General features: G+C 44.1%; 1 protein-coding gene across 1 annotated transcript in view; it reads right to left on the bottom strand.

The window, feature by feature from the left end:
- Window positions 1–22357, bottom strand: part of LOC126481306 (serine protease snake-like) — a 264390-nt gene extending 242033 nt beyond the window's left edge. The window contains exon 1 of the mRNA XM_050104961.1: window positions 22205–22357. Coding sequence (XP_049960918.1) covers window positions 22205–22307 — 103 coding nt within the window. The 5' untranslated portion in view covers window positions 22308–22357. The remainder of the gene's footprint in view (window positions 1–22204) is intronic.
- Between the last annotated feature and the right edge of the window lie 4056 nt (window positions 22358–26413).

The raw sequence follows: 26413 nt of genomic DNA on the forward strand, positions 1-26413 counted from the left end.
TCTGTGGATATTCTCTTGGAGGTTACAGAATGAGGTTATAATTTTATTATTGTTTTGCTATTAATATTTCATTTTGATGGATGCGGTCTAATGTATGATATACATGAAATGTATTAACTAACTTGCGAATATGGACAACCATTAGCTGTATAATGGTATGACGTCAATGAAAATTTCTTCCGGACCGGGACTTGAACCCCGATTTTCCGCCTATCGCGAGCGGTTGCTTTACCGTTAACCTATTCGAGCACACTTCAGGGCCAGACCCAAACTTCAATACGCCTTCAACCATATATCTACAACCTGCACTCTTACACTCATTATGTATATCCCGTACAGATGAGACATTTTAACTGACAGTCGCTCGCCCGGTGTCGGCGGGGAAATACGACACTGCAATTAACAACACAGGCACCGCAATATCGTACTGTGTGATAGCTGAGGAAAGTTACGAATTTAACTGTTGTAAGAATTCCGACTGCTGGTTTATATATGCGAGGAGCTAATGATTCATACTTGTTTATACAACGCCTTTACGTTCAAACTACGATTACTTCGTTTTTTTTAAATTATCATGGCCATGGTTAAATAATCTGTCTCACAGTTTTAATGTACCAGCACGTTTCAAATCAGCACACATTCCGCTCCAGAGTGAAAATTAATTATGAATTATTATTATTATTATTATTTCTTTCCTTTCTCTGACGTTATGTCTGGTTAAAAATGGAAAGTGACGCGGACCTTGATCAAGCGTGACTTCCTTTTAACTGTACGGTATATGTTACACTTTCTTATTCACATTTCACCTCTCGTTTTGACGCCTCCGCGAGAGGTCAGAACCGCAACGCCCGGCGTTGAAATTACGCGGTTTTGTTTTGAGTGGCCGAGGAAAACATACAGACGTGTCGCCGCTCGGTTTTGGCGCTACAAGACCGCAGGGGGTCCCATAAAGGGCGTCAACGAAACCACCCTTTTACCCGGGACGATGATTCCCACACCTTCTGCTGTCGAAAACGACAGTTCGCAGACTGATGAGCAAGACGAACATGTTCGTCATAACGTTTGACATTGCTAACTCGCTCGGGCGTTTTAATCCCCCTCTAAGGACACGCCACAGGAGGATACGAAGTAGGAGGAATGGAAGAGCATCAGCAGGCTTTGTTGCTTCGGATCACGTTCAAGTTTCGACGAATGGTGTTGAACAATCCGGGTTCCAACTTTTACACGAGAACAAAAATTGTGGTGGCGCTGCGCTTCAAAGGGCTCAGGTCATGTTTATTGGAGATGCTGCTCCACAATGTCCTTACAGAAGGACTGAAATGTCTGCTGGTGTCAGCAGTGTCCAAGGTTGGGAAGAACGTCTTTCTGTCGCTCATCGCACGACGAAATGTCGTTTTCGACAGCGAAATGTGTGGGAATCAACGCCCCATGGAAAGGGGTGGTTTCATTGACGCCGCTTATGCCACCCCATCAAGCCCTTTCGTGCCGATTCCGAGTGGCGGCGTGACCGGAATCTTTTCCTAGGTCACTCATAAGACAGCAGCGTGATTTCTAGGCTGGGCGTCGCGGTTACAACCTCAATGGCAGAGGGAGGGGCGGAACGTGGGGAAGAGGGGCAGTGACGACCTTCTCACTATGTGACACGTCCATCCTGGGGTTGGGCAGAACTGAGGTAACATTTGGGTGCCAATGTGACATCATCAATTCACCTTACAGCTCATACGAACTTCTGGTTCAAATGGCTCTGAGCACTATGGGACTTAACTTCTGAGGTCATCAGCCCCCTAGAACTTAGAACTACTTAAACCTAACTAACCTAAGGACATCACACACATCCATGGCCGAGGCAGGATTCGAACCTGCGACCGTAGCAGCCGCGTGGTTCCAGACTGTAGCGCCTAGAACCGCTCGGCCAGCCTGGCCGGCGAACTTCTGGGCTGTGGCCTTTTTTCCGGACGTGTCGACACCTTGCTGTCTGAGGAGTCGCAGAGCCCGAGGGTGACTTCGCAGAGCGTCGCGCTTTTGCACCATTACAGAGGAAGTTTGTAGGAACCTTTAAGCCAAATGTCTAACTTAAATACTGCAATAATTGAGGATTACGAGGCTTCGAAGAAATGATCCTTTGACACTGTTGCTCAATTTGCTTGAGGAAACCACGGACAATATAAACCTAGATGTCCGGAAGGGAATTTGAGCCATCCTCCCAAATGCGAGTCCAGTATACTGATCACTGTAGAATTTTGGAACACATATTGTGTTCGAGTATAATGACTTCTGGAGACTAGAAATCTACTCTGTAGGAATCAGCATGGGTTTCGAAAAAGACGATCGTGTGAAACCCAGCTCGCGCTATTCGTCCACGAGACTCAGAGGGCCATAGACACGGGTTCCCGGGTAGATGCCGTGGTTCTTGACTTCCGCAAGGCGTTCGATACAGTTCCCCACAGTCGTTTAATGAACAATGTAAGATTATATGGACTATCAGACCAATTGTGTGATTGGATTAAGAGTTTCTAGATAACAGAAAGCAGCATGTCATTCTCAATGGAGAGAAGTCTTCCGAAGTAAGAGTGATTTCAGGTGTGCCGCAGGGGAGTGTCGTAGGACCGTTGCTATTCACAATATACATAAATGACCTTGTGGATGACATCGGAAGATCAGTGAGGTTTTTGCGGATGATGCTGTGGTATATCGAGAGGTTGTAACAATGGAAAATTGTACTGAAATGCAGGAGGATCTGCAGCGAGTTGACGCATGGTGCAGGGAATGGCAATTGAATCTCAATGTAGACAAGTGTAATGTGCTGCGAATACGTAGAAAGAAAGATCCTTTATCATTTAGCTACAATATAGCAGGTCAGCAACTGGAAGCAGTTAATTCCATAAATTATCTGGGAGTACACATTAGGAGTGATTTAAAATTGGAATGATCATATAAAGTTGATCGTCGGTAAAGCAGATGCCAGACTGAGATTCATTGGAAGAATCCTAAGGAAATGCAATCCGAAAACAAAGGAAGTAGGTTACAGTACGCTTGCTCGCCCACTGCTTGAATACTGCTCAGCAGTGTGGGATCCGTACCAGATAGGGTTGATAGATGAGATAGAGAAGATCCAACGGAGAGCAGCGCGCTTCGTTACAGGATCATTTAGTAATCGCGAAAGCGTTACGGAGATGATAGATCAACTCCAGTGGAAGACTCTGCAGGAGAGACGCTCAGTAGCTCGGTACGGGCTTTTGTTGAAGTTTCGAGAACATACCTTCAGCGAAGAGTCAAGCAGTATTTTGCTCCCTCCTACGTATATCTCGCGAAGAGACCATGAGGATAAAATCTGAGAGATTAGAGCCCACACAGAGGCATACCGACAATCCTCCTTTCCACGAACAATACGAGACTGAATAGAAGGGAGAACCGATAGAGGTACTCAATGTACCCTCCGCCACACACCGTCAGGTGGCTTGCGGAGTATCGATGTAGCTGTAGATGTAGACTGCGCCACCTCACGCGGCTCGTAGGTTATGTACACCAACTTTCGTAGACGCATGGTTGACGACGTACGGGTGTTTGGGTGTGACTGTGATTCGTGCTTGAATAGCCAAGTGGTAAAGCGACCTCTCGCGATAAGCGGGAAATCTGGGTTCGATTCACGGTGTGGCACAAATTTTCACTGTCGTCATTCCATTCTACAGGTGATGGTTGCTCTTATTCGCAATTGCGAATACATTTAATGTATTTGTAGAACTCTTCCAGAACCTTGAGCCAAATACTGTTGCAAGGATCGGTTTTATTCCACGAGGCATCGTCTGGCATTCCCGGAAACATCGTGACGCATCCCTTTGATTTACGCAAGTCATTCAGATTCTGAATAAGCGAGTCATTCGAAAGACACGTAATACAGCCATTTACAGGCAGTGCGAAGCATCTACAGGGAGTCCCAGGTGGAATTCAATATTCAGGTCTACGACAGCAACGCTCATCTGGAGCAAAACCCTTCATATCGGTATATGCCCTGTTCCGAATGATTTCCGAGATAGAACACATTTAATGTACACTGTTATTACTTTCTGTATTATTCAGGACACTGTCAGGTTTACGCGTGTACAGAAGGTAGTAAGCATTACAACATGAGTTCTAAAAACTGCCAATTGAAAAATACGTATTTTTAACACGTTCCTATCCAACCATTATCGCACACGACACATAATATTTATAAATGTTCAACTTCAATGGATTTATGTAGTCTTGGGAGAACATGTGCTGCTTGTCTGATTGCCTCTGCACGTTCCCTACCGAGGGCAGCAGCGTCAATGATACGACCACGTAGTTCATCTTTCGTTTGTACACCTCAGACTTCATCCAACCCCATACATGAAAATGGGGTAATGTCTGGCGATTTTGGTAGCCAGCTGATTGTACTAGCTCGACCAATCCAGCAACTAGTGTAAACCATATACGTGTGCGTCATTAGCCCAAAAATAAAAGTACTTTTAATGTTCTCTATACTGGAAACCATTCGGAATGTGGCATAGGTCCATATGAAGGTTTTTGCTTCCCGTGATCATTTCTGTCGTGTCTGGTGGTTACTGAATATTCCTTCTGAGACTGTACACAGGGTGGCCAGAAACAATCCCAAAAGTTTGTAAGGGTGTTGCGGAGTGGGTCGTGCTAAGAAATAATTGTTAATAAAAGAAAAATTCGACACACTGCGCAGCTTCCGAGTTAATTAGCATTGAAGTTACTCAATCAGGCCGTTGCGCGTGCAGATTCTAGCAGCCTGCCAGATACAATTATTGTCACTCTTTTTAATGGCCTGGATAACAGCTTACGAGACTTCTCAGCCTTTGGCTCGGGTTCGATACTTACCATCTTTCCATGTCAAATTATTGTGTCGCACTCTTGTTCTGTTCTAGGAAACCAAACGACGAAATGTTTGGCGGCATCGTCTCTGGCGGGCCGCTTGAATTGGCTAACTTCAACGTTGATTAACTCGAAAACGGTGCAACGTATCAAATTTTTTGCTTAACAATTTCTCAGCACAACCTACTCTGAAACATCACTACAAGCTTTTCAGGCTGTTTCTGATCACCCTATATGTAAGCCTACATCCTTTCTCCGCAAACTGCCTTATGGTGCACATGTGGTAGAAGAAACACAACAACCCATGATCATAATCACTTCTTATTATTCTGTTAGTGGATAGCACACAGCAAGAATGATTACCAGTAGCACTCTGTGTAAGTTCAAATTGATTTAACTTTGCTGCAGCGTCACTACGCGACATGTGTGTTGGGCGATGTAAGAGGTTTCTTGGCGCGTATCGAAATATAGCCTCCTGGTTTTTTAGAGTAAATCATTCCGTGTACTCTTTCTCGAAGAATGTTGCACTGAAGTTTTGCTGAGCAGTTCAGAGAGCTTTCGTGATGACTGAAGAAACATAATACAAATCGGGCTTTCTCTTTTGAATCTTCTCTCCCTGTCTCCCAGAAATCCAAACTGCTACACCCTGCGTCAAACCTACCAACAATGTTGAAGCGTTGACTGACCCAGGGCATTTGAGTCTTTTTAATTACAGTTCCTTGGAGTTTTTATGCATGTAAATAGATCTACTGGAAGGATGTGACTGATTGTCGCTCATGTATTCGACCGGTATCAAGTCTTTTCGTGTATTTTCTGGACAATGTAATGCATGTTTTTTTTTGGGAGGGGGGGGGGTCAGCTGGCAGTCTTTGTTTCTGAATACCGAAAGTTTTCCTCCAATTTGCAGTAATTACTTTGTAATGACATCATGCACTTGTAGACACCTGGTCTTTAATGCCGAGAAATGTTAGATAATGCATTTTAAGAAATTGAAATATGCAGAGTACTTTGATTACATGATTAATGAGTCATGTCTTGCTACCACCTGGGAGTAAAAGTTATTGACTGTGTGATTCATGGCAAGAGAGGAAAACGCGGACGTAGATTGCAATACTCCAGACCAGGGGTGCACAAGAATTTGGCTCACGAGAATTGTTGCCTTGGTATGATTGTCATAGTGCTCAGCCTCGTTTAACTTCCACCCCCCCCCCCCCCTCCCGGTATGGCATGCAGTCTGAAAGTGAGATAGGGGAGCAAGGGGCAAAGGGAAGAAGGGAAACTGGAAACTGCAAACGCACCTAAATGGAAGTGCAGTCCCATTGCATACGACCGACTTGGTTTTATATTTCGCAGCATCATAGATCACAACCAAAACAATTTAGAGAATTATTTAATCATCTATGACGCGCTGAAGAGATAATATAATTTTTATCTGGTGTGAACTGTCGGCATACGGACAGATGCAGATAATTTCAAATATTTTTGAACTCAGATTGCCAGTTAATTGTGACTTATTTACCTTCATAATCGAAAAGAGGTCTTTCACACAAATATGTCGATCGAAAAATTATACCAATTTTTGACACCTAATTATGGAGTCTTGGAAACGCTGTTTGTGGCAAAGTAGATGTTAGGTAGAAACTCGACGTAAAAGTATTTGTCATTAGAACAGCAATTACACTGGACGTCAATCAGTTGCATCTGCACATGCACATGTGCGCTTTCATTTGAAATTGCGAACGGTCTCAACAACAGATCGTGACTTACGCTAGCATACTAAAAGATGTACAGGTCCTGGAAATAACTAATGGAAATTGCAACTTTAACCTTTACCCAAGCCCGTGGGGAATAACGGCTATTAAGGTAGATACTGATTTTTCCGATAGGTGCAAGACCTAAGTATGAAGGTTAAACGTGACTCGCAGCATCTGATAGAATAACGACGCCTGCGAACTGTTATTTCTGCAGCTGAAAGAAATTACCTGACCTCACTGACAAAATGTATAAAAGAGCCAGTGGAATTTCTGGAATACGACAGGAAAATTCTGTGCATGTAAAGAAAAAGCAGGAAGACATCAATTTACTTTTCATAGCAAGCATAGTAATACAAATAGCAGTGACACAATTTCACTCACATGACACGCAAATTCGTTTATCAGGAAACGAACGTAAAATTAAAAAGAAAGGGTGGATCATTTATATTTACTGATCGTGTTAGTATGTCAGTAACATAGACATCATCTGTCACGATTTTGTAAAGCATCGACTTAACACACTTCCATAGAAAGTCCAACGAGTTTAAGACTGAGGGCAGTGGAAACCTAGTAAATAGCTCAAAGCCTCCTATCCATGTGCCGCGTAATGCGTTCTACGGTACGCTCGGGCTCACGCAGAATATCAACTCTTGTTGGTATAGTATCCAACTTGTAGAGCTCATTTTTTAAAACAGTTCGTAAGCTCTAAAGAATCGAAGAACACAAAAACTAAAATGTAATTATTACCACAAGTGATTGCGTTATATCTCGGAAACGAAGGATTCGCGTAAAGACGTTTCTTCTTATTTTTAGGGTAAAGGTTAAAGTTGCAGTTTCCAATAGCTTTTTCCAGGACCATTACGTCTTTTGGTACGCTAGCGTAAATCAGTGTATGAAGTGGAATTTTGCATTCTCCTAAAATAAACTGCTTTCCTTTTAAGAATGGGGACAACATTCAACGACAAAAATTGCTGTCAGAATACACGTGATCACAGAATAAGTAGACAGTAAGTCATTAAAGACATAATATTTTGCTACCGGCATGTAGATTTATGCATAATTCAACATGTGAAAGTAAAGAAATGCATTGAATTTGAAGCTCTTGTGTTTCTCAATCGGTAAATAACGGGACCCTTATCGGATCAATTTGTTGTCTGTCTGACTGTTAAAAACCGTTTTTCTCAGAAAAAGGTACATGTATCAAGTAGAAATTTATGTCACATACTAAGGTCTACGGCCCCTTGCCGTTGTAAAAAACTGAAGCTTCTAAGTCAATGTAGTCAAAACATACGGCCATTTATGTCATATATTTTGATAATCGCAAACCAACTCATCAAAACCTACACTAATCGCCATTAAAATTGTTACACCAAGAAGAAATGCTGATGATAAACGGGGATTCATTGGACAAATATATTATACTAGAACTGACATGAGATTACATTTTCACGCAGTTTGGGTGCAGAGATCCTGAGAAATCAGTACCTAGAACAACCACCTCTGGCCGTAATAACGGCGTTGATACGTCTGGGCAAAGAGTCAAACACAGCTCGGATGGCGTGTGCAGGTACAGCCGCCTATGCAGCTTCAACACGATACCACAGTTCATCAAGAGTAGTGACTGGCGTATTGTGACGAGCCAGTTGCTCCGCCACCATTGACCAGACGTTTTCAATTGGTGAGAGATCTGGAGAATGTGCTGGCCAGGGCAGCAGTCGATCATTTTCTGTATCCAGAAAGGCCCCTACAGGACCTGCAACATACAGTCATGCGTTATCCTGCTGAAATGTAGGGTTTCGCAGGGATCGAATGAAGGTAGAGCCACGGGTCGTAACACATCTGAAATGTAACGTCCACTGTTCAAAGTTCCGTCAATGCGAACAAGAGGTGACCGAGACGTGTAACCAATGGCACCCCATACCATCATGCCGGGTGATACGTCAGTATGGCGATGACGAATCGAATACACACTTCCAATGTGCGTTCACCACGATGTCGCCAAACACGGATGCGACCGTAAACAGAACCTGGATTCATCCGAAAAAATGACGTTTTGCCATTCGTGCACCCAGGTTCGTCGTTGAGTACACCATCGCAGGCGCTCCTGTCTGTGATGCAGCGTCAAGGGTAACCGCAGCCACGGTCTCCGAGCTGATAGTCCATGCTGGTGCAAACGTCGTCGAACTGTTCGCGCAGATGGTTGTCTTGCAAACGTCCCCATCTGTTGACTCAGGGTCCGAGACGTTGCTGCACGATCCGTTACAGCCATTCGGATAAGATGCCGTTGGGATCCAGCACGGCGTTCCGTATTACCCTCCTGAACCCACCGATTCCATATTCTGCTAACAGTCATTGGATCTCGACCAACGCGAGCAGCAATGTCGCGATAGATAAACCGCAATCGCGATAGGCTACAATCCGACCTTTATCAAAGTCGGAAACGTGATGGTACGCATTTCTCCTCCTTACACGAGGCATCACAACAACGTTTCACAAGGCAACGCCGGTCAACTGCTGTTTGTGTATGTGAAATCGGTTGGAAACTTTCCTCATGTCAGCACGTTGTAGGGGTCGCCACCGGCGCCAACCTTGTGTGAATGCTCCGAAAAGCTAATCATTTGCATATCACTGCATCTTCTTCCTGTCGGTTAAATGTCGCGTCTGTAGCACGTCATCTTCGTGGTGTAGTAATTTTAATGGCCAGTAGTGTACTTTGCGTGGTCCTATTGGAGGTGCTAAGTCTTGTCTCCTTTCTATCTTTGAAAAAGGCTCTGAGTACTGTGGGACTTAACATCTGTGGTCATCAGTCCCCCAGAACCTAGAACTACTTAAACCTAACTAACCTAAGGACATCACAAACATCCATGCCCGAGGCAGAATTCAAACCTGCGACCGTAGCAGTCGCGCGGCTCCGGACTGAGCGCCCAGAACCGCTAGACCACCGCGGCCGGCCTATCTTTGAAAGGAGGTCCCTGATAGGGGGCCTACAGTTTAACATTGACTTCAAATCGCGATGCAGTTTGGCAGTTTTCACACACGGTCCTTTCGGGAGAACTCGGTTGCAGGCAGATTTAAGAAATCACCCATCTGATGAAAGACCATCTGGTGGAAAGAAGTGGTACTACCGGATGGTTATACTAATTAAAACGCTGCTCCTTACGGACGTACAATGTGGGCTGTAACTATCAAATGGCACGGAAAACTGGTGGATGTGCTGATGAGTTAATGCAGAACCGATTTACGCTGGAAAAAATCAGTTCCAATTTTGGCCACTAGGTGCTAATCTGGTTCTGTACAGTATCTTGTCGAGGTCTTCGGTGTTCATATTGAGGAAACTGTGCAAACGGCAGTTAATAATAAAATCAACATTATGCCTTCCTCATTTGTTTGACCTCTGCTGCCCACGTTCTGTTTCTAATCCATTGCAGATAGAAACATTTTTGCCTGTTTTTCTTGCATTCGCAGTGCTAGATTTGTACCTGGTGGCCAAAACTGGAACCTTTTTTTCCAGCTTGAATCTGTTTCGCATTAACGCATTAGAATATTTATCAAGTTTCGCTGCCATATGATAATTACAGCCCACACTGGACGTATGTAACTGCATTTTAATCAGGACCACACGATATCACACTACAGGTTAGTGTTTGCACCATGTTGAACACTGAAGAGGCTGTAAAGTGTAATTTCAGATGGAAAAAAACCAAGCACTTATAACACAACCTTAATAGGAACTGTAACATGGCGAGAGTAATTTACCACATTTAATGATCAATGTGTTTGGGTATTTCCGGCTCCACGTGTGTTCTGCGTGTGTTTCGGAGATTAGTAATGACGGAAAGTATTACAGAAACCGCAGGAATTTGGAATCTATTCCTAGAGCCATTTATTGTTCGCTGTTGTAACTGAGAGAGGTTCTGACAGCGCACATACGGAAAATCCCGACACGCGTCGAGTTCTCCACTACCTGGTATCATCTGTCATCTTAATGACTACAGCATTCTCCCATTATCGGGGTGTGGATTATTCGGTTTGCGGTTTGCATAGTTTGCGCAATTTTTGAAAAAAAAATATATATAACGAAGCCTGTTGTCTTCTGTTAGATTTAGAACAAATATTTTCGTTTAGAACACACTGTTATGCATGTGACTCACGTTATATCACTCACACTGAGGCACTGAAATAAGCTGATCTGTTATTAGAGTATGCAATCTTTTTTTTTTTTCTTTTCGTTTACCAATGTTCTGGTTCTACTGAAAATGAGGACCGTCACCAGGAAAAATGTTAATGGAAGAAAGAAACAGAAAAATTTGAGAGATTGTTTCCCGAAAATGAACTGAAAGCAAATGATGTAAAGCACAGTTTTTCTAATGTCATTTTGTAAATAAATTGTTGGTTTCCGGTGAGTAACGTACAAGTAATTCAGTGAATTTCGGAAAGTGACATGTAGCATGTTTTGTAAATACAGCAAGTAGCTTGCGGTATTTTGTATTATTAGTGTTTTTTGATTATCTGTGCCGTCTCGAGTCCGCGTTAACGCGAGGTAACCAGGACCGGCTGCATTTTCTATTTGACGTACAAAAGGCCACGGAAGCATAAGAATAAGGGTATTATTGGACACCGTAATGTAGAAGATATGGCTGAAGGAATAAAATACTGTATATTAAAGAGAAAAAGATGCCGCTAGGAACAGCTTCGAAACCATTGAAGGTGCCAAGAAACATTCTGCGTCCTAAGCTGATCACGAGGATTTCGGACAGTAGGCAAACTGGTAAAGGCACAAATATCAGAAATGACAGTTAAGGATCAGGATTCCTCCTTTCACTGTTAGAGTCGAAAGAGTTTCCTGCGACAGTAAGGGAGCTGTCATATCAGTTCTTTACCAACATCACTCTTCTGGCAGAGCAACGAACAACAGTGGATGTCGCTGACGTATCACATCAAGCGAGAAGAGGCTTGAAAACTATTCTGCAAATTATGCTGGCTTATTTTATTCAAACAAATCTGGTAAACTTTGAGTGCAATATGGTGGACGATGTGTAATAGATGTGAACATAATGGCGAAATATAGCGATTCATGTGACAACTACAAACGAGTTGATATTTAATGAATTAGGTGCGGTATCCAGCTCACTCCCACTAAGGAACAAGATGACTTTTGCACTTGTTTTACTGCTAAACAAAACTTCAGAATATAATTATTATTTTCTCTAGTTCACTGCCATGTAACATAGTTCGATGAAACGTGGACCATACGTAGAAAACACTGCTGCAACAAACTACAGAAAGTAACTGAAAGAAATACGTCATGAGACGAACAAACTGACACTTTTATTCGAAGACAATAATTGAAGCAAGAGGTCGCATTAACGATTTCCCTTGGACATTACAAGAGGCAAGACAAGGTTTTTAATTGGGTGTATGATCACCTCGAACGCCAGTGCTTGCTCTCCAACGCTGGGGTCACAAGGTTAGTAAGGAGTTCTTGTGCTATGGCGTTCTATTTCTCCACCAGCGCTAGTGACAGCTGCTGTATGATCGTTGGTACATGTAGACGTGCTGCAATACGTCTGCCCAACTAATCCCACAGGTATTCGATGGGATTTAAGTTGGCGGAACTGGCAGGTCACTCCATTCGTCGGATATCCTCTCGTACAAAGAGCTCCTCCACCTGGTGCAGTTCGGTGCGGTCGCGCAATGTCGTCCCTAAAATAAAGTCAAGGTCGAACGCATCCGCGAAAAAACGTATACAGGTTGGTCCATTGATAGCGACCGGGCCAAATATCTCACGAAATAAGCATCAAACCAAAAAACTACAAAGAACGAAACTCGTCTAGCTTGAAGGGGGAAACCAGATGGCACTATGGTTGGCCCGCTAGATGGCGCTGCCATAGGTCAAACGGATGTCAACTGCTTTTTTTTTATAGTAGGAACCCCCATTTTTTATTACATATTCGTGTAGTACGTAAAGAAATATGAATGTTTTAGTTGGGCCATTTTTTTCGCTTTGTGATATATGCCGCTGTAATAGTCACAAACGTATAAGTACGTGGTATCACGCATCATTCCGCCAGTGTGTACGGTATTTGCTTCGAGATACATTACCCGTGTTAAAATGGACCGTTTAACAATTGCGGAAAAGGTCGATATCGTGTTGATGTATGGCTGTTGTGATCAAAATGCCCTACAGGCGTGTGCTATGTATGCTGCTCGGTATCCTGGACGACATCATCCAGGTGTCCGGACCCTTCGCCGGATAGTTGCGTTATTTAAGGAAGCAGGATGTGTTCAGCCACATGTGAAACGTCAACCACGACCTGCAACAAATGATGCCCAAGTAGGTGTTTTAGCTGCTGTCGCGGCTAATCCGCAAATCAGTAGCAGACAAATTGCGCGAGAATCGGGAATCTCAAAAACGTCTGTGTTGAGAATGCTACAACATCAGTTGCACCCGTACCCTATTTCTATGCAACAGGAATTGCATGGAGACGACTTTGAACATCGTTTACAGTTCTGCCACTGGGCACGAGAGAAATTACGGGATGATGACAGATTTTTTGCACGCGTTCTATTAGCGACGAAGCGTCATTCACCAACAGCGGTAACGTAAACCGACATAATATGCACTATTGGCCAACGGAAAATCCACGATGGCTCCGACAAGTGAAACATCAGCGACCTTGGCGGGTTAATATATGGTGCGCCATTATGGGAGGAAGGATAATTCGCCCCCATTTTATCGATGGCAATCTAAATGGTGCAATGTATGCTGATTTCCTACGTGATGTTCTACCGATGTTACTACAAGATGTTTCACTGCATGACAGAATGGCGATGTACTTCCAACATGATGGATGTCCGCCACATAGCTCGCGTGCGGTTGAAGCGGTATTGAATAGCATATTTCATGGCAGGTGGATTGGTCGTCGAAGCACCATACCATGGCCCGCGAGTTCACCGGATCTGTGTCCCCGGATTTCTTTCTGTGGGAAAACTTGAAGGATATTTGCTATCGTGATCCACCGACAACGCCTGACAACACGCGTCAGCGCATTGTCACTGCATGTGCGAACATTACGGAAGGCGAACTACTTGCTGTTGAAAGGAATGTCGTTACACGTATTGTCAAATGCATTGAGGTTGACGGACATCATTTTGAGCATTTATTGCATTAATGCGGTATTTACAGGTAATCACGCTGTAACAACATGCGTTCTCAGAAATGGTAAGTTCACAAAGCACATGTATCACATTGGAACAACCGAAATAAAATTTTCAAACGTTCTGTATTTTAATTTAATAAATCTACCTGTTACCAACTGTTCGTCTAAAATTATGAGCCATATGGTTGTGACTACTACAGCGCCATCTATCACTAAGCGAAAAATGTGGTCCAACTAAAACATTCATATTTCTTTACGTACTACACGAATAAGTAATAAAAAATTGGGTTTCTATTTTAAAAAACGCAATTGATATCCGTTTGACCTGTGGTAGCACCATCTAGCGGGCCAGCCATAGCGCCATCTGGTTTCCCCCTTCAAGCTAGACAAGTTTCGTTCTTTGTAGTTTTTTCGTTTGACGCTTATTTCGTGAGATATTTGGCCCGGTGACGATCAATGGACCACCCTGTATAGGGTAGGAGTACAATGTGATCATAAGTTGACCAGTCAGAGTACTGTGTTCAAGGATTTGGAGGTCACTGTGTCCATGCAACTTTATTTGTTCCAACACTATAACACCTGGACCGCCAAAACTGTCATACTCAACAACGGTCCTGGGTGCATTAAGTGCTCCAACCCTCGCCATATGAGCATTGTCGAATATGATCGTTTCGGCAGTCTATGTGTTATGGTGTGGGGAAGCTTAATCTGCATGGGCGTCCACATCTTTGAACACGATACTCTCGCCGGCCGCTGTGGCCGAGCGGTTCTAGGCGCTTCTGTCTGGAACCGCGCAACCGCTACGGTCCCAGGTTCGAATCATGCCTCGGGCATGGATGTGTGTGATGTCCTTAGGTTAGTTAGGTTTAAGTAGTTCTAAGTTCTAGGGGAATGATGACCTCTGATGTTAAATCCCATAGTGCTCAGAGCCATATTTGAACGATACTTTCATCAGTCAACGTTATTGGGAAACTGCACTTCTTCCCCTTGTGAGTATTTTAAGGGGTGCATACGGCCTTGACGTGAGTTGGATGGATGACAATGCGCGACTGCATCAAACAGGGCACGTGCAGGATCTCTTGGAACTAGATGATATTCGGCGGGTGGACTAGCCTGCCCATTCTCTCGAATTTAATCACGTTGAGCACGTGCGGGATGCGTTGGGGCACTGCAGAACATCCACGTGAACCAATAACCATCCCAAAGTTGTGAACCGCGCTTGCGGGCGATTGGACTGCCCTAGCATAAGAACGTACCAACCTTGTAGACAGAATGGGAGCACGTTGTAGAGCAAGCATTTGCACCCGTGGTGATCACATCCCCTTTTAAGAACCTTCTGCCTCTTTTAATGTCCAGGGGGCAATCATTAATGATGGTGATTTTAGTTTAATTATTTTCAGTTTTGTTCTCCTCATTCCGTATTTTTTTCAATACGTTGTAACAGTGTTTTCTATGTATGGTCCAAATTTTATCGAGCTATGTCACTTGGCAACGACACATCATGTGAAAGTTACTTTCGTCGTTAAATTTTTCGCACCGGTGTGATACGCAGAAGAGCTTCTGGGAAGCGTGGAAGGCAGGACAGGGGTACGGCACACGTGAAGTCGCGGGGTGGGCTGTAAGTCGTGCCTGGATGGACAGGTCAGTCGGTAACGTCACTTCCTTCGAAAGGCAGTGTCGAGGGCTGGTTAGGCAGACATGCGTAATCTACCAGGAAGTTTCAAAAACAGCGCACGTTCCGCTGCAGAGTTAAACATTGATCCCGGCCTTCATTCTTCAGTTTTCTACGGCATTGCACGGTAGTGAAACGTGGACTGTGGGAAAAACGGAACAGAAGAGAATCGAAGCATTTGATATGTGGTGCTACGGACGAAAATTAGGTGGTCCGATAAGGTAAAGAATGAAGAGGTTCTGCGCAGAATTGGAGAGGAAAGTAATATGTGGAAAACACTGACAAGGAGAAGGGGCAGGATGGTAGAGCATCTATTAAGAAATCAAAGAATGGATCCCATGGTACTAGAGGGGGTGCCGGCCGAAATGGCCGTGCGGTTAAAGGCGCTGCAGTCTGGAACCGCAAGACCGCTACGGTCGCAGGTTCGAATCCTGCCTCGGGCATGGATGTTTGTGATGTCCTTAGGTTAGTTAGGTTTCACTAGTTCTAAGTTCTAGGGGACTAATGACCTCAGCAGTTGAGTCCCATAGTGCTCAGAGCCATTTGAACCATTTGAACTAGAGGGGGCTATGGAGGGCAAAAACTGTAGAGGATGACAGAGATTGGAATACATCCAGCAAATAATTGAGGACGTAGGTTGCAAGTGCTACTCTGAAATGAAGAGCTTGGCACAGGAGATGATTCCGTGGCGGGCCGCATCAAACCAGTCAGAAGACTGGTGACTCAAAAGAAGAAAATGGCATATACCGGCCGCCCGTGATGGTACATAAATATGACTTGTGTAATGGCGTGGAGTTCCGTCATGATTCTGTTGTCGTGTAGGGTCGAACTTTCGAGGAGCATGTACGGTAGATAAAAAACAGATATTTGTTGCTTTCAGGTGTATTGCACGAGCGTCAAATGTATCGTCTATCCAAACCCTTAGTGAGATAAGCCTAAGTACTGGACCTACTAGATGGTGCAACTATCAAGCCTCGGTTTTTGTTAACTTCGCAGACATTGTACGACAGGGCGATTCTATCTGTCTCTGGACTTTCCATGGTGAGACCAGCATGTATGAAGCTGGGGAATTGCTGCTGTACGTTGCAAATAAAGCTGTCTCGCAAAGCACTTTGTTCTTTTCCAGTGATTCATGGAACGCGGTCAGACGGCTAATCGTGAGCTAATATATTCGAAAATGGTGGCACGTTTCCAAGCGCCGCTACAGTTATCTCTTCGACATTGTGATTCTTCGCGAGTCTTCGTGGGACAGATAAACTGGTCTTTAGAAGGGCGGTTGGAAAATTTCACGAGGAGGCCAGCAAAGTATTATTTTTTACAAGCAGCTGCAATCGTGCAGAGTGAAACGATGTCGACGGCTCGACATTGCGAGTTCTGTTCTTTTTGACATCATTTTCAGTATTTTGTAGAAAGTGTTGTTGACAGTTGGTAGTCTCGCCCATTAATAGTTGCAATGAACAAATTTATCATCATTGCTGTACACTACACTTACAAGTTTCCCTGACTGGCCTAACCCGAGCGGTTAGCTGTATCCCGTAAACTTCGCCCAGTGAAATGTGTGCCCAGTTAAGGTGGAGGAAATTTCCACTAACCCTACAACCCGAACTCGTGCTGATGAGGAAGAGTTCTGGTTCGAGCAGGGTCTATAATGGCAGTAGGAGCTCAGTAAAAGTTACGTAAATGGCATCTATAAACATTTTGTGACTCTGACTGTCTTACTAGTTAAGCATTGTTTTTTTTTTCATGCAAACAGCAGTCAATTGCACATCACACAAAATATTCTTTTGAATACACATTTTTCGCATTCGTTCCACAAGAAACTGTTGAACTTTTTACTTCTTGATGAGAGCGGTGTGTCGTTGCGCTGTTTTATTAGTACCATCTTATAAATTAGTTGGAAACGGAAAGCTGAATTTTGAGGCCTCGTAATTATAAATGTCATTGGAGACAGCGCTCTAGATCCAGGGGACTTCGAAATACAACGATGGATGATGCAGAGAACAAACATTAGACACTTGGCGAACGCAGAAAACTGTAGCCTTTGCGATACAGAGCACAAGCTTTGAGTCCGTTGAGGTAAATATGGTACGAAACTTGACAAATCCATCAGGTTGTTGTTGCTGTTGGAACCAGCTAAAATCAAACCCTTCTGTCCTTTGATTCATGCAGAAGTTAGTTACACTCTAAAACGTCAAGTAGTTCCACTGCAACACCAGAACACACTGATGTACCTGCGAGTAATTCCTGACAGGACTTGCACGCACACCCATGCACACATGCACCCGCACGCACGTACACAAACAAACGCACACCCATGCATACATGCACCCGCACGCACGTACACAAACAAACAAACATCAACATCAATTTGTACGAGGAACAGTCAGATTTGCAAACTGGTTAGACACACCAGAGCCATCTTTGTTTCGGCAATACTGTGTTTCTACCATGTGGTACTCTTCCTCAATCTGGTGCAGGTTACCTCATAAGTAAACATATCAAAACTAAAATCTTGGAGAAACTGAAAGGTAAGAAGAGCCGCCGGATAAATGAAGGCAGTATGTTGCCACCTCCCCCCCCCCCCCTTCTTTCCTCAACAACGTTTATAAGAGTGAGCACCCAGATCTTCGACATGCCAGGAGACGTATCTATGCGGATGACTCGGCTGTGACGGCCCGGGCGAGGGCCTTTGAAGAAGTTGATACCAAGATAAGCAATACACTTGAAACAGTGGGATAGCATTATTATCTGAATCATCCTAAGCCTAATCTAGGAAAGACTCAATTGCTTTCCATTTTGGGAAAAGAGACGCTGGCAGAAAACTTAATATTAAGTGGAGAGCATTGGAAATTCAGCACTGTGACATCCCAGAATATATGCGAATTATTCTGTTTCGCAACCTACTTTCCAGAACAGACTGTATGGCTTTGAAAGGAAAATTCTGCAGCAGGTACATAATCTTGAAAAAGTTGACAACTTGTACGTGGGGAGCAAAACCCCTGGTTCTCAGTCAACTGCATTTGGGACTGTTTGGGTGTGGGAGAAATAGTTTAGGGAGCACCGATTTACACCAGGCATGTAGACGTTGCCTTAAGAGTCAGTTCACTTAGTTAAGGTATACATCAGACCAACCTAGCTCCGAAGGTCTACCTGTTGTCCGGCATTGACCCCCGCCCACAAGACGTCGGGTGTTGGGAGACAGAGAATAGATTGAAAACCGTAAACATTTCATGTACAATAATACAGTTGTGTCATGTCCACGGTAAGTTTTTTCAGTGAACGTTACCATTAGACGTCAAGTGTTAGAAATGTTTTCCTGTGGCAAGAGAATGTTCCTAAGAAAGAGTGCTTCACTTCAGGGGAAGAAACGAACTGCGGCTACCATCTACCCTACATTACGTGGAGATCCTCAATAGAACAAGGACAGGAGTTTCAAGAGGCACAACAATTTTGGTCACCTGGGGGGAATGAGGTGAATGTTACGTGCACCTGCGGAGCAATCTGGACACTTAATAATATGCCATAACTTGGACGAATCCTGTGCTATGGAAGACGTTTAAAATGCCACCATAAAGGGCATAACAGCTGCGAAATACTGGACCGGGAAAGAGAAAAGAAGTAATGAGGAAACTAATCGTAAGCCTCTCAAGTGCGCAACAGCTCCCTGAGACAAGACGAAAGGGGATGGGGAAGAAGAAAGAAGACACCTCACTTCTGCCCATGATGAATGACATCGGTCGAGTAATTACCACTCGCCATACCGAAAGCTGTATATTAGGGAAGGCTCTGATCACAATCCGATAAGGAGTGGTGGGATATAAGGAGAACACTTAACATCGGACTTCAGTACAGGTGACGTAAATTATTTCAATACCCTCTGTCCTCAACATCACGTGGTTTTAACGACTTACACTAGATGACGCCAGTGACAGCAAAGCTTTGTATTTTAGTGTTAAATGTAAAAAAGCCTAACTCAGCCGAAACTGGAGATAACAGTTGATACAAATTAACTAGACTGAGCTTTTCGTGAGATGATAAAACAATATCAGTGACTACTTCTGTGACAAAATACAACCTCTCTGTAAACAAAAGTGTCTTGTTTACATTAGTGTTAACGCAGTAGTTGATCCGGAGACTTCGTCTCAAGAACAAGAACAAAGATTTTTTTTCACGATCCTGAAACTGTTCGTTGAATTACATTTACCTTAAATTCAGACATTTTGGATTAGAACTGACAATGGCCGTTCAGTTGAAAATACAAATTACTGTAACGAATCGAATTTATTGTTCTTCACACTAAGCGTTTTGGAGCATTATCCCTCCGTCATCATGTGGATTTATTGCAATTAATAAGGCAAACATGGTCTACATGTGTGATCTGTTGGTATAACTCAACGCGCAGCGCACTCGCTTACAAGAAAAGATAGAGATTTTGTATGTAAGAGATTTCGTGGGCAACCAGACGCTCTTGTCAGCCAGCACTGATAGGTATTTGTATTACTGCTCACCTACGCAACCTAAAGTTCCACATAACTTTAGAATGTGTACAGTTTCTGTGCTACAGATTGCTCACAAAACATAGTAGATGAAAATTAGCAGTGCCTTATTAATTGAAATAAATCTACCTGATGATGGAGATATAATCCTCTGAAACGTATAGCGGGAAGAAGAATAAATGTGACTGGCTGCAATGATTTACAATTCAAGTTAATTACAGATGATTTGACGGTACAGCAGTCTCCATAATCAGCATGTGGCCAGCTCATGTTATATAAATTGCTAACCAATCAAGGGACCAGTACTCCATTTTCACAGGCAACAGAGTAGTTTTCCATCTGCGCATTAAGGATTCCCACTTGTCAGCCCAGTTTAAACGACGATATTACGATTGCACCGTGAGTGCCTTAAAAAAATGGTTCAAATGGCTCTGAGCACTATGGGACTCAACTGCTGTGGTCATCAGTCCCCTAGAACTTAGAACTACTTAAACCTAACTAACCTAAGGACATCACACACATCCATGCCCGAGGCAGGATTCGAACCTGCGACCGTAGCAGTCGCACGGTTCCGGACTGCGCGCCTAGAACCGCGAGACCACCGCGGCCGGCGAGTGCCTTAAACTTCGTACATAAAAGAAAAGCCATTGAGATTGCCGAGCTACAAGTTCGTCACATACCGTTGTGTATGTGGTGTTTTGGACTCTACGAGCAGGTGAGTCAGTTGCGTAACTGCTGCAAAACATCCTCCTGGGAATGAGGCGACGCCAGACGTTCTCGGCAGCACTTAAATCTAAAAATAAATGCAAACTGATGGAAACATCGATGAAATCTGGTAAAGCGAAGCACGTGACCATAACAATAATGACGGGTGCGGTGAGAATTGATTGAGTATCGAAATCTACGCGTGCCGGTAATGAGAGAATATTCAGTCTAGTGGTATACATCTCTTCGTGTATTTATAGAAACAAGGTAATGCAAAGCCTAAATGATGAACGTGTAAAAGAAAGAGTAGGGAATCTTCAATATTAAATAGTGCAATACATTACAGTGTAAACCATTTTGGCGCTCTGAATACCACTGAATGCATAAAGCAAATAGATAAAACGCGGCACAAGTTGATATAAGTTTCTTGTGGTGGCCATCTTCGCAGCAGCTGTGTGTAAACTACAGTAGCTCAGAAGGAAACCGCCTTTTGCATGCTGCACATTAAGTTTTTTTAAAAATATATATTTAACTTGTGCACTCAGATGCATTTCGTCTTAGTTACAAGGAATTTTCAGTGTCAGAGAGCGTCTAATTCATTATTTGTTGGCTAAACTGCTTCCTCTCGTAACTGCAAACTTTCAACCAGTTTCTCACAAGAGAGAAAGCTGTTGGGTTTACAGATAATGATTTAGACGCTGGTCTGACTCTCACTGAAGATGTCCTGTAACTAATGCGAAACGCGTCTGAGTCACCGACCTTAACATGCAGCAAGAAGAAGGCGTTTTTCTTTTGAACTACTGTAATTTAAAAGTTGAAATATTTACGGCAAGCAAAACGGTATACAGTCTCCACCATCCGTTCGAGTATGCGCTTACATACATACATACATACATACACACACACACACACACACACACACACACACACACACACGTTTATATATCTCGGTTGTTGTTGTGGTCTTCAGTCCAGAGACTGGTTTGATGCAGCTCTCCATGCTACTCTATCCTGTGCAAGCTGCTTCATCTCCCAGTACCTACTGCAACCTACACCCTTCTGAGTCTGTTTAGTGTATCCATCCCTTGGTCTCCCTCTACGGTTTTTACCCCCCACGCTGCCCTCCAATACTAAATTGGTGAACCCTTGATGCCTCAGAACTTGTCCTACCAACCGATCCCTTCTTCTAGTCAAGTTGTGCCACAAATTTCTCTTCTCCCCAATTCTATTCAATACCTCCTCATTAGTTACGTGATCTACCCATCTAATCTTCAGCATCCTTCTGTAGCACCATATTTCGAAAGCTTCTATTCTCTTCTATCTCAGTTATACCATGCCTAACCCCGAATGTTTACACTACAATAGGGTGTCAAGGATCCTGACAGTGTGTTAAACGACAATTCCTTTAAGAAGCGTGAGCGACAGCAACAATAGTCATGTATTATCGAGGAGTAGTAATAATGGTCAAATATATGCAGTAGCGTCGGGTGATACGTTTGTCCCTGTTTGCCCTCACGTAGACGCAGTAAAGTTTATTTCCGTACTTAGAAATGTACTCACCACCCCTTTGGGCGTTGGCTGTCGCCGCGACGAGTAGAAGCGCGATTGTAATCAACGCCCACCTCGTGATTCCCGAACGGGAGAAGGAACGTCGCACTGCCATGTTGCCAACAGTGGAACACTCACATCACGCACGTCCGCACTCTCCGACGGTTGCCGGCCGACTGAAGCGCCCCTGCCCGCGCAGACTCCGGGCCCAGCTGGCGCCAGCGCTCTCCGCTGACGTCACAGTTTTGAAGACCGCGCACGCGTATAGAAAGCTGTCCCGTTCGCAGCCGCCTCTACCTGCCTTGTTGTTAGGGTACTGCAGGTGTTTAGCTTCTCAGAAAACAGGTTTCGCTCTCACCGCCGGCGACATTGGCGACCGATCACGGTGACCTTTGGGATCCCGGTACAGGGTTCATCGTTATTTCCATAGGTTGCCTCTTCAAGGTCCAAATGATGCTATTCAACATGGTTCTTCGCCTAGCGTAGTCCGACCAACACTTCACGAAGATGTTATAATGTTGTCTTTCATTCAGGAAGAAAACCATACCTTCAGAATACAGTATCTGCTCAAAGATTAAAATTGCTACACCACGAAGATGACGTGCTAAAGACGTGAAATTTAACCGACAGGAAGAAGATGCTGTGATATGCAAATGATTTGCTTTTCAGAGCATCAACACAAGGTTGGCGCCGGTGGCGACACCTACAACGTGCAGACATGAGGAAAGTTTCCAACCGATTCCTCATACACAAACAGCAGTTGACCGGTGTTGCCTGGTGAAACGTTGTTGTGATGCCTCGTGTAAGGAGGAGAAATGCGTACCATCACGTTTCCGACTTTGATAAAGGTCGGATTGTAGCCTATCGCGATTGCCGTTTATCGTATCGCGACATTGCTGCTCGCGTTGGTCGAGATCCAATGACTGTTAGCAGAATATGGAATCGGTGGGTTCATGAGGGTAATAAGAACCGCCGTGCTGGATCCAAACGGCCTCGTATCACTAGCAGTCGAGATGACAGGCATCTTATCAGCATGGGTGTAACGGATCGTGCAGCCACGTCTCGATCCCTGAGTCAAGAGATGGGGACGTTTGCAAGACAACAACCATCTGCACGAACAGTTCGACGACGTTTGCAGCAGCATGGACTATCAGCTCGGAGACCATGGCTGCGGTTACCCTTGACGCTGCATCACAGACAGGAGCGCCTGCGATGGTGTACTCAACGACGAACCTGGGTGCACGAATGGCAAAACGTCATTTTTTCGGATGAATCCAGGTTCTGTTTACAGCATCATGATGGTCGCATCCGTGTTTGACGACATCGCTGTGGACGCACATTGGTAGCGTGTATTCGTCATCGCCATACTGGCGTATCAGCCGGCGTGATGGTATGGGGTGCCATTGGTTACACGTCTCAGTCACCTCTTGTTTGCATCGACGGCACTTTGAACAGTGGACGTTACATTTCAGATGTGTTACGATCCGTGGCTCTATCTTCATTCGACCCCTTCGAAACCCTACATTTCAGCAGGATATTGCACGACGACACGTTGCAGGTCCTGTACTGCCCTTTCTGGATACAGAAAATGTTCGACTGCTGCCCTGGCCAGCACATTCTTCAGATCTCTTACCTATTGAAAACGTCTGGTCAATGGTGGCCGAGGAACTGGCTCGTCATAATACGCCAGTCACTACTCTTGATTAACTGTGGTATCGTGTTGAAGCTGCATGGGCAGCTGTACCTGTACACGCCATCTAAGCTCTGTTGGACTCAATGCCCAGGCGTATCAAGGCCGTTATTACGGCCAGAGGTGGTTGTTCTGGGCACTGATTTCTCAGGATCTATGCACCCAAATTGCGTGCAAATGTAATCACATGTCAGTTCTAGTATAATATATTTGTGCAATGAATACCCGTTTATCATCTGCATTTCATATTGGTGTAGCAATTTTAATGGCCAGTAGTGTATTAGTGGGCACTAATATAGATGTGTTCACCCTTCGTCTTTATGACGGCTTGAAATTTGCTGGGTACGCTTTCAAAGAAGTGTCTGAATGTCTCTGGTGGAATGGCAGCCCGTGCTTCCTCAAGAGTAGAAACCAGAGAAGCCAGTGATCTTGATGCTAGGGTCTGTAGGAAATCGATGAAAAACTCATTCCAAAAGTTTTCCATTGGGTTCAGGTAGGGATTAGCGGCAGGTCAGTCCATTTAAGGAATGTTACTGTCCACAAACCATTGCCTCACTGATGCTGCTTTATGACAGTGTGCATTGTCATGATAATACAGTCATCATCTCCGAACTGTTCCTCTTCTCTACACGATACCCAGTGCTGCAAATTGTGATAATCTCCTTCCACATTTAGCGTTTCCTTAAGGGCAATAAGGGGACCAGGCAACAATCACGAAAAGCACCTCCATACCGTAACACCGTAACACCACCTCCTCCGTACTTCACTCTTATCACTGCACATAATTGCAGGTAACGTTCTTCAGAAATTCGCTAAACGCAAATCCTTCTATCGGACTGACAAAGGGTATAGCGTGGTTCGTCACGCCAAATCACTCATTTCCAATTATCCACAGTCCAGTGGCGTCGCTCATGTGCCGCTCGGTCATGACTTCAGAAATATGTCGCTTATGAGGAGCTGCTCGACCACCGTATTTAACTTCCAGCGCACAGTCTTTGTGCTAACTGGACTGCTGGCAGCACTTCGTAACTCACGAGTGATTCCTTATGCTGATTTCATGCGATTTTCTACAACTAACCTAAGCAATGCTCGTCAATCCCTGCATCTCAGTTCACGAGGTCTTGATTTTCATATGTTCTGTAAGTTTGTTTATATTGTGTACATTTATATATTTGCTCACTTGTGCTGAAAAACGCGTTTCCACGTCGCAGTCACATCAATACCAGGGAGAATGAAGAAGAAATGGCTGGCGTGCATCAATAGACATTCAACCCTTAAACCGTGGGCACACCCCATACAAGTCAGCTAATGGAGGTCCAGATACTTTCGATCAGGTAGCGTGATGCGGCTGAGGCATGTTATTTAGCGCTCATGTGGTGACAGTCTGAACCATTAGACGGTATATTTTATAAAGTCATTTAGCAGTTTTTTGAAAGCGAAAGAGTTGGTATATGATTTTGTAAATCACGGAATTACGATACTGGCTTTGGGAATTACGTCTCCCGTGGGCTCATAGTATAAAACACTTCCAAATCTGTACAAAAGTTGAAAATTAGTTTACATATTTTTTCATATGTTCTGTAAGTTGTTTATATTGTGTACATTTATGAATTTGTTCACTTGTGCTGAAAAACGCGTTTCATCTAAGTGCTCTTTGCCATACATCTTATGTCATACGATAGTTCCAGAATTTCTAGACAACTGAGAGTTTTGTCAAAGCCTTTCAGTATCGTCTGTAACATTTCCAACACTTCAGAAGCAAAATTTTTGCTCTGATTGAAGACTTCGTTGCTGGATTTTAGGTATGGGGAATCATTTTGTGTAAGTATTTTAAAACAGTGACAGTTTCTGACAACTGCAATAGGCAAGTAGTTGTTGCTGCCGTTGTTGTGGTCTTTAGTTCGAAGACTTGTTTCATGTAGTTCACCACATTAGTCTACCCTGTTGAAGTCTCCATTTCTTCATAACTACGGCAATCTACATCCATTTGAAGCTGCTTGCTGTACTGAACGCTTGGACTCCCTACAATTTTTACATCCATCATCCCTCTCCCCCATTTCCGCTGCCAAACTGGCGATTCCTTGGTACCTCAATGGATCCCTTATTTTGTATGGGTGATGCCCCAAATTTTTGGTCTTCCCAATCCACTTAGGCAACAGGCCTTACTCCAGTAAATGGCTTTGCAGATTTCTGTTAAATTTAGTTCAAGTATGTACGGAGGTGACAAAAGTCAACAGGTAACTCATTTTGCTAGACATAGTGCAGCAACTCGAAACGGCATGGACTCAACAAGTCGTTGGAAGTCCCCTGAAGAAATATTGAGCCATGCTGCCTCTATAGTCGTCCATAATTGTGAAAGTGTTGCCGGTGCAGGATTTTGTGCACAAACTGGCCTCTCGATTATGTCCCGTAAATGTTCGATGGGATTCATGTCGGGCGGACTGGGTGGCCAAACAATTCACTCGAAATGTCCAGAATGTACCACTAACCAATCTCGAACAGTTGTCCGCAAGTGACATGGTGCACTGCTT

Source organism: Schistocerca serialis, chromosome 5, assembly GCF_023864345.2.
Source record: "Schistocerca serialis cubense isolate TAMUIC-IGC-003099 chromosome 5, iqSchSeri2.2, whole genome shotgun sequence".
Classification (NCBI taxonomy): domain Eukaryota; kingdom Metazoa; phylum Arthropoda; class Insecta; order Orthoptera; family Acrididae; genus Schistocerca; species Schistocerca serialis.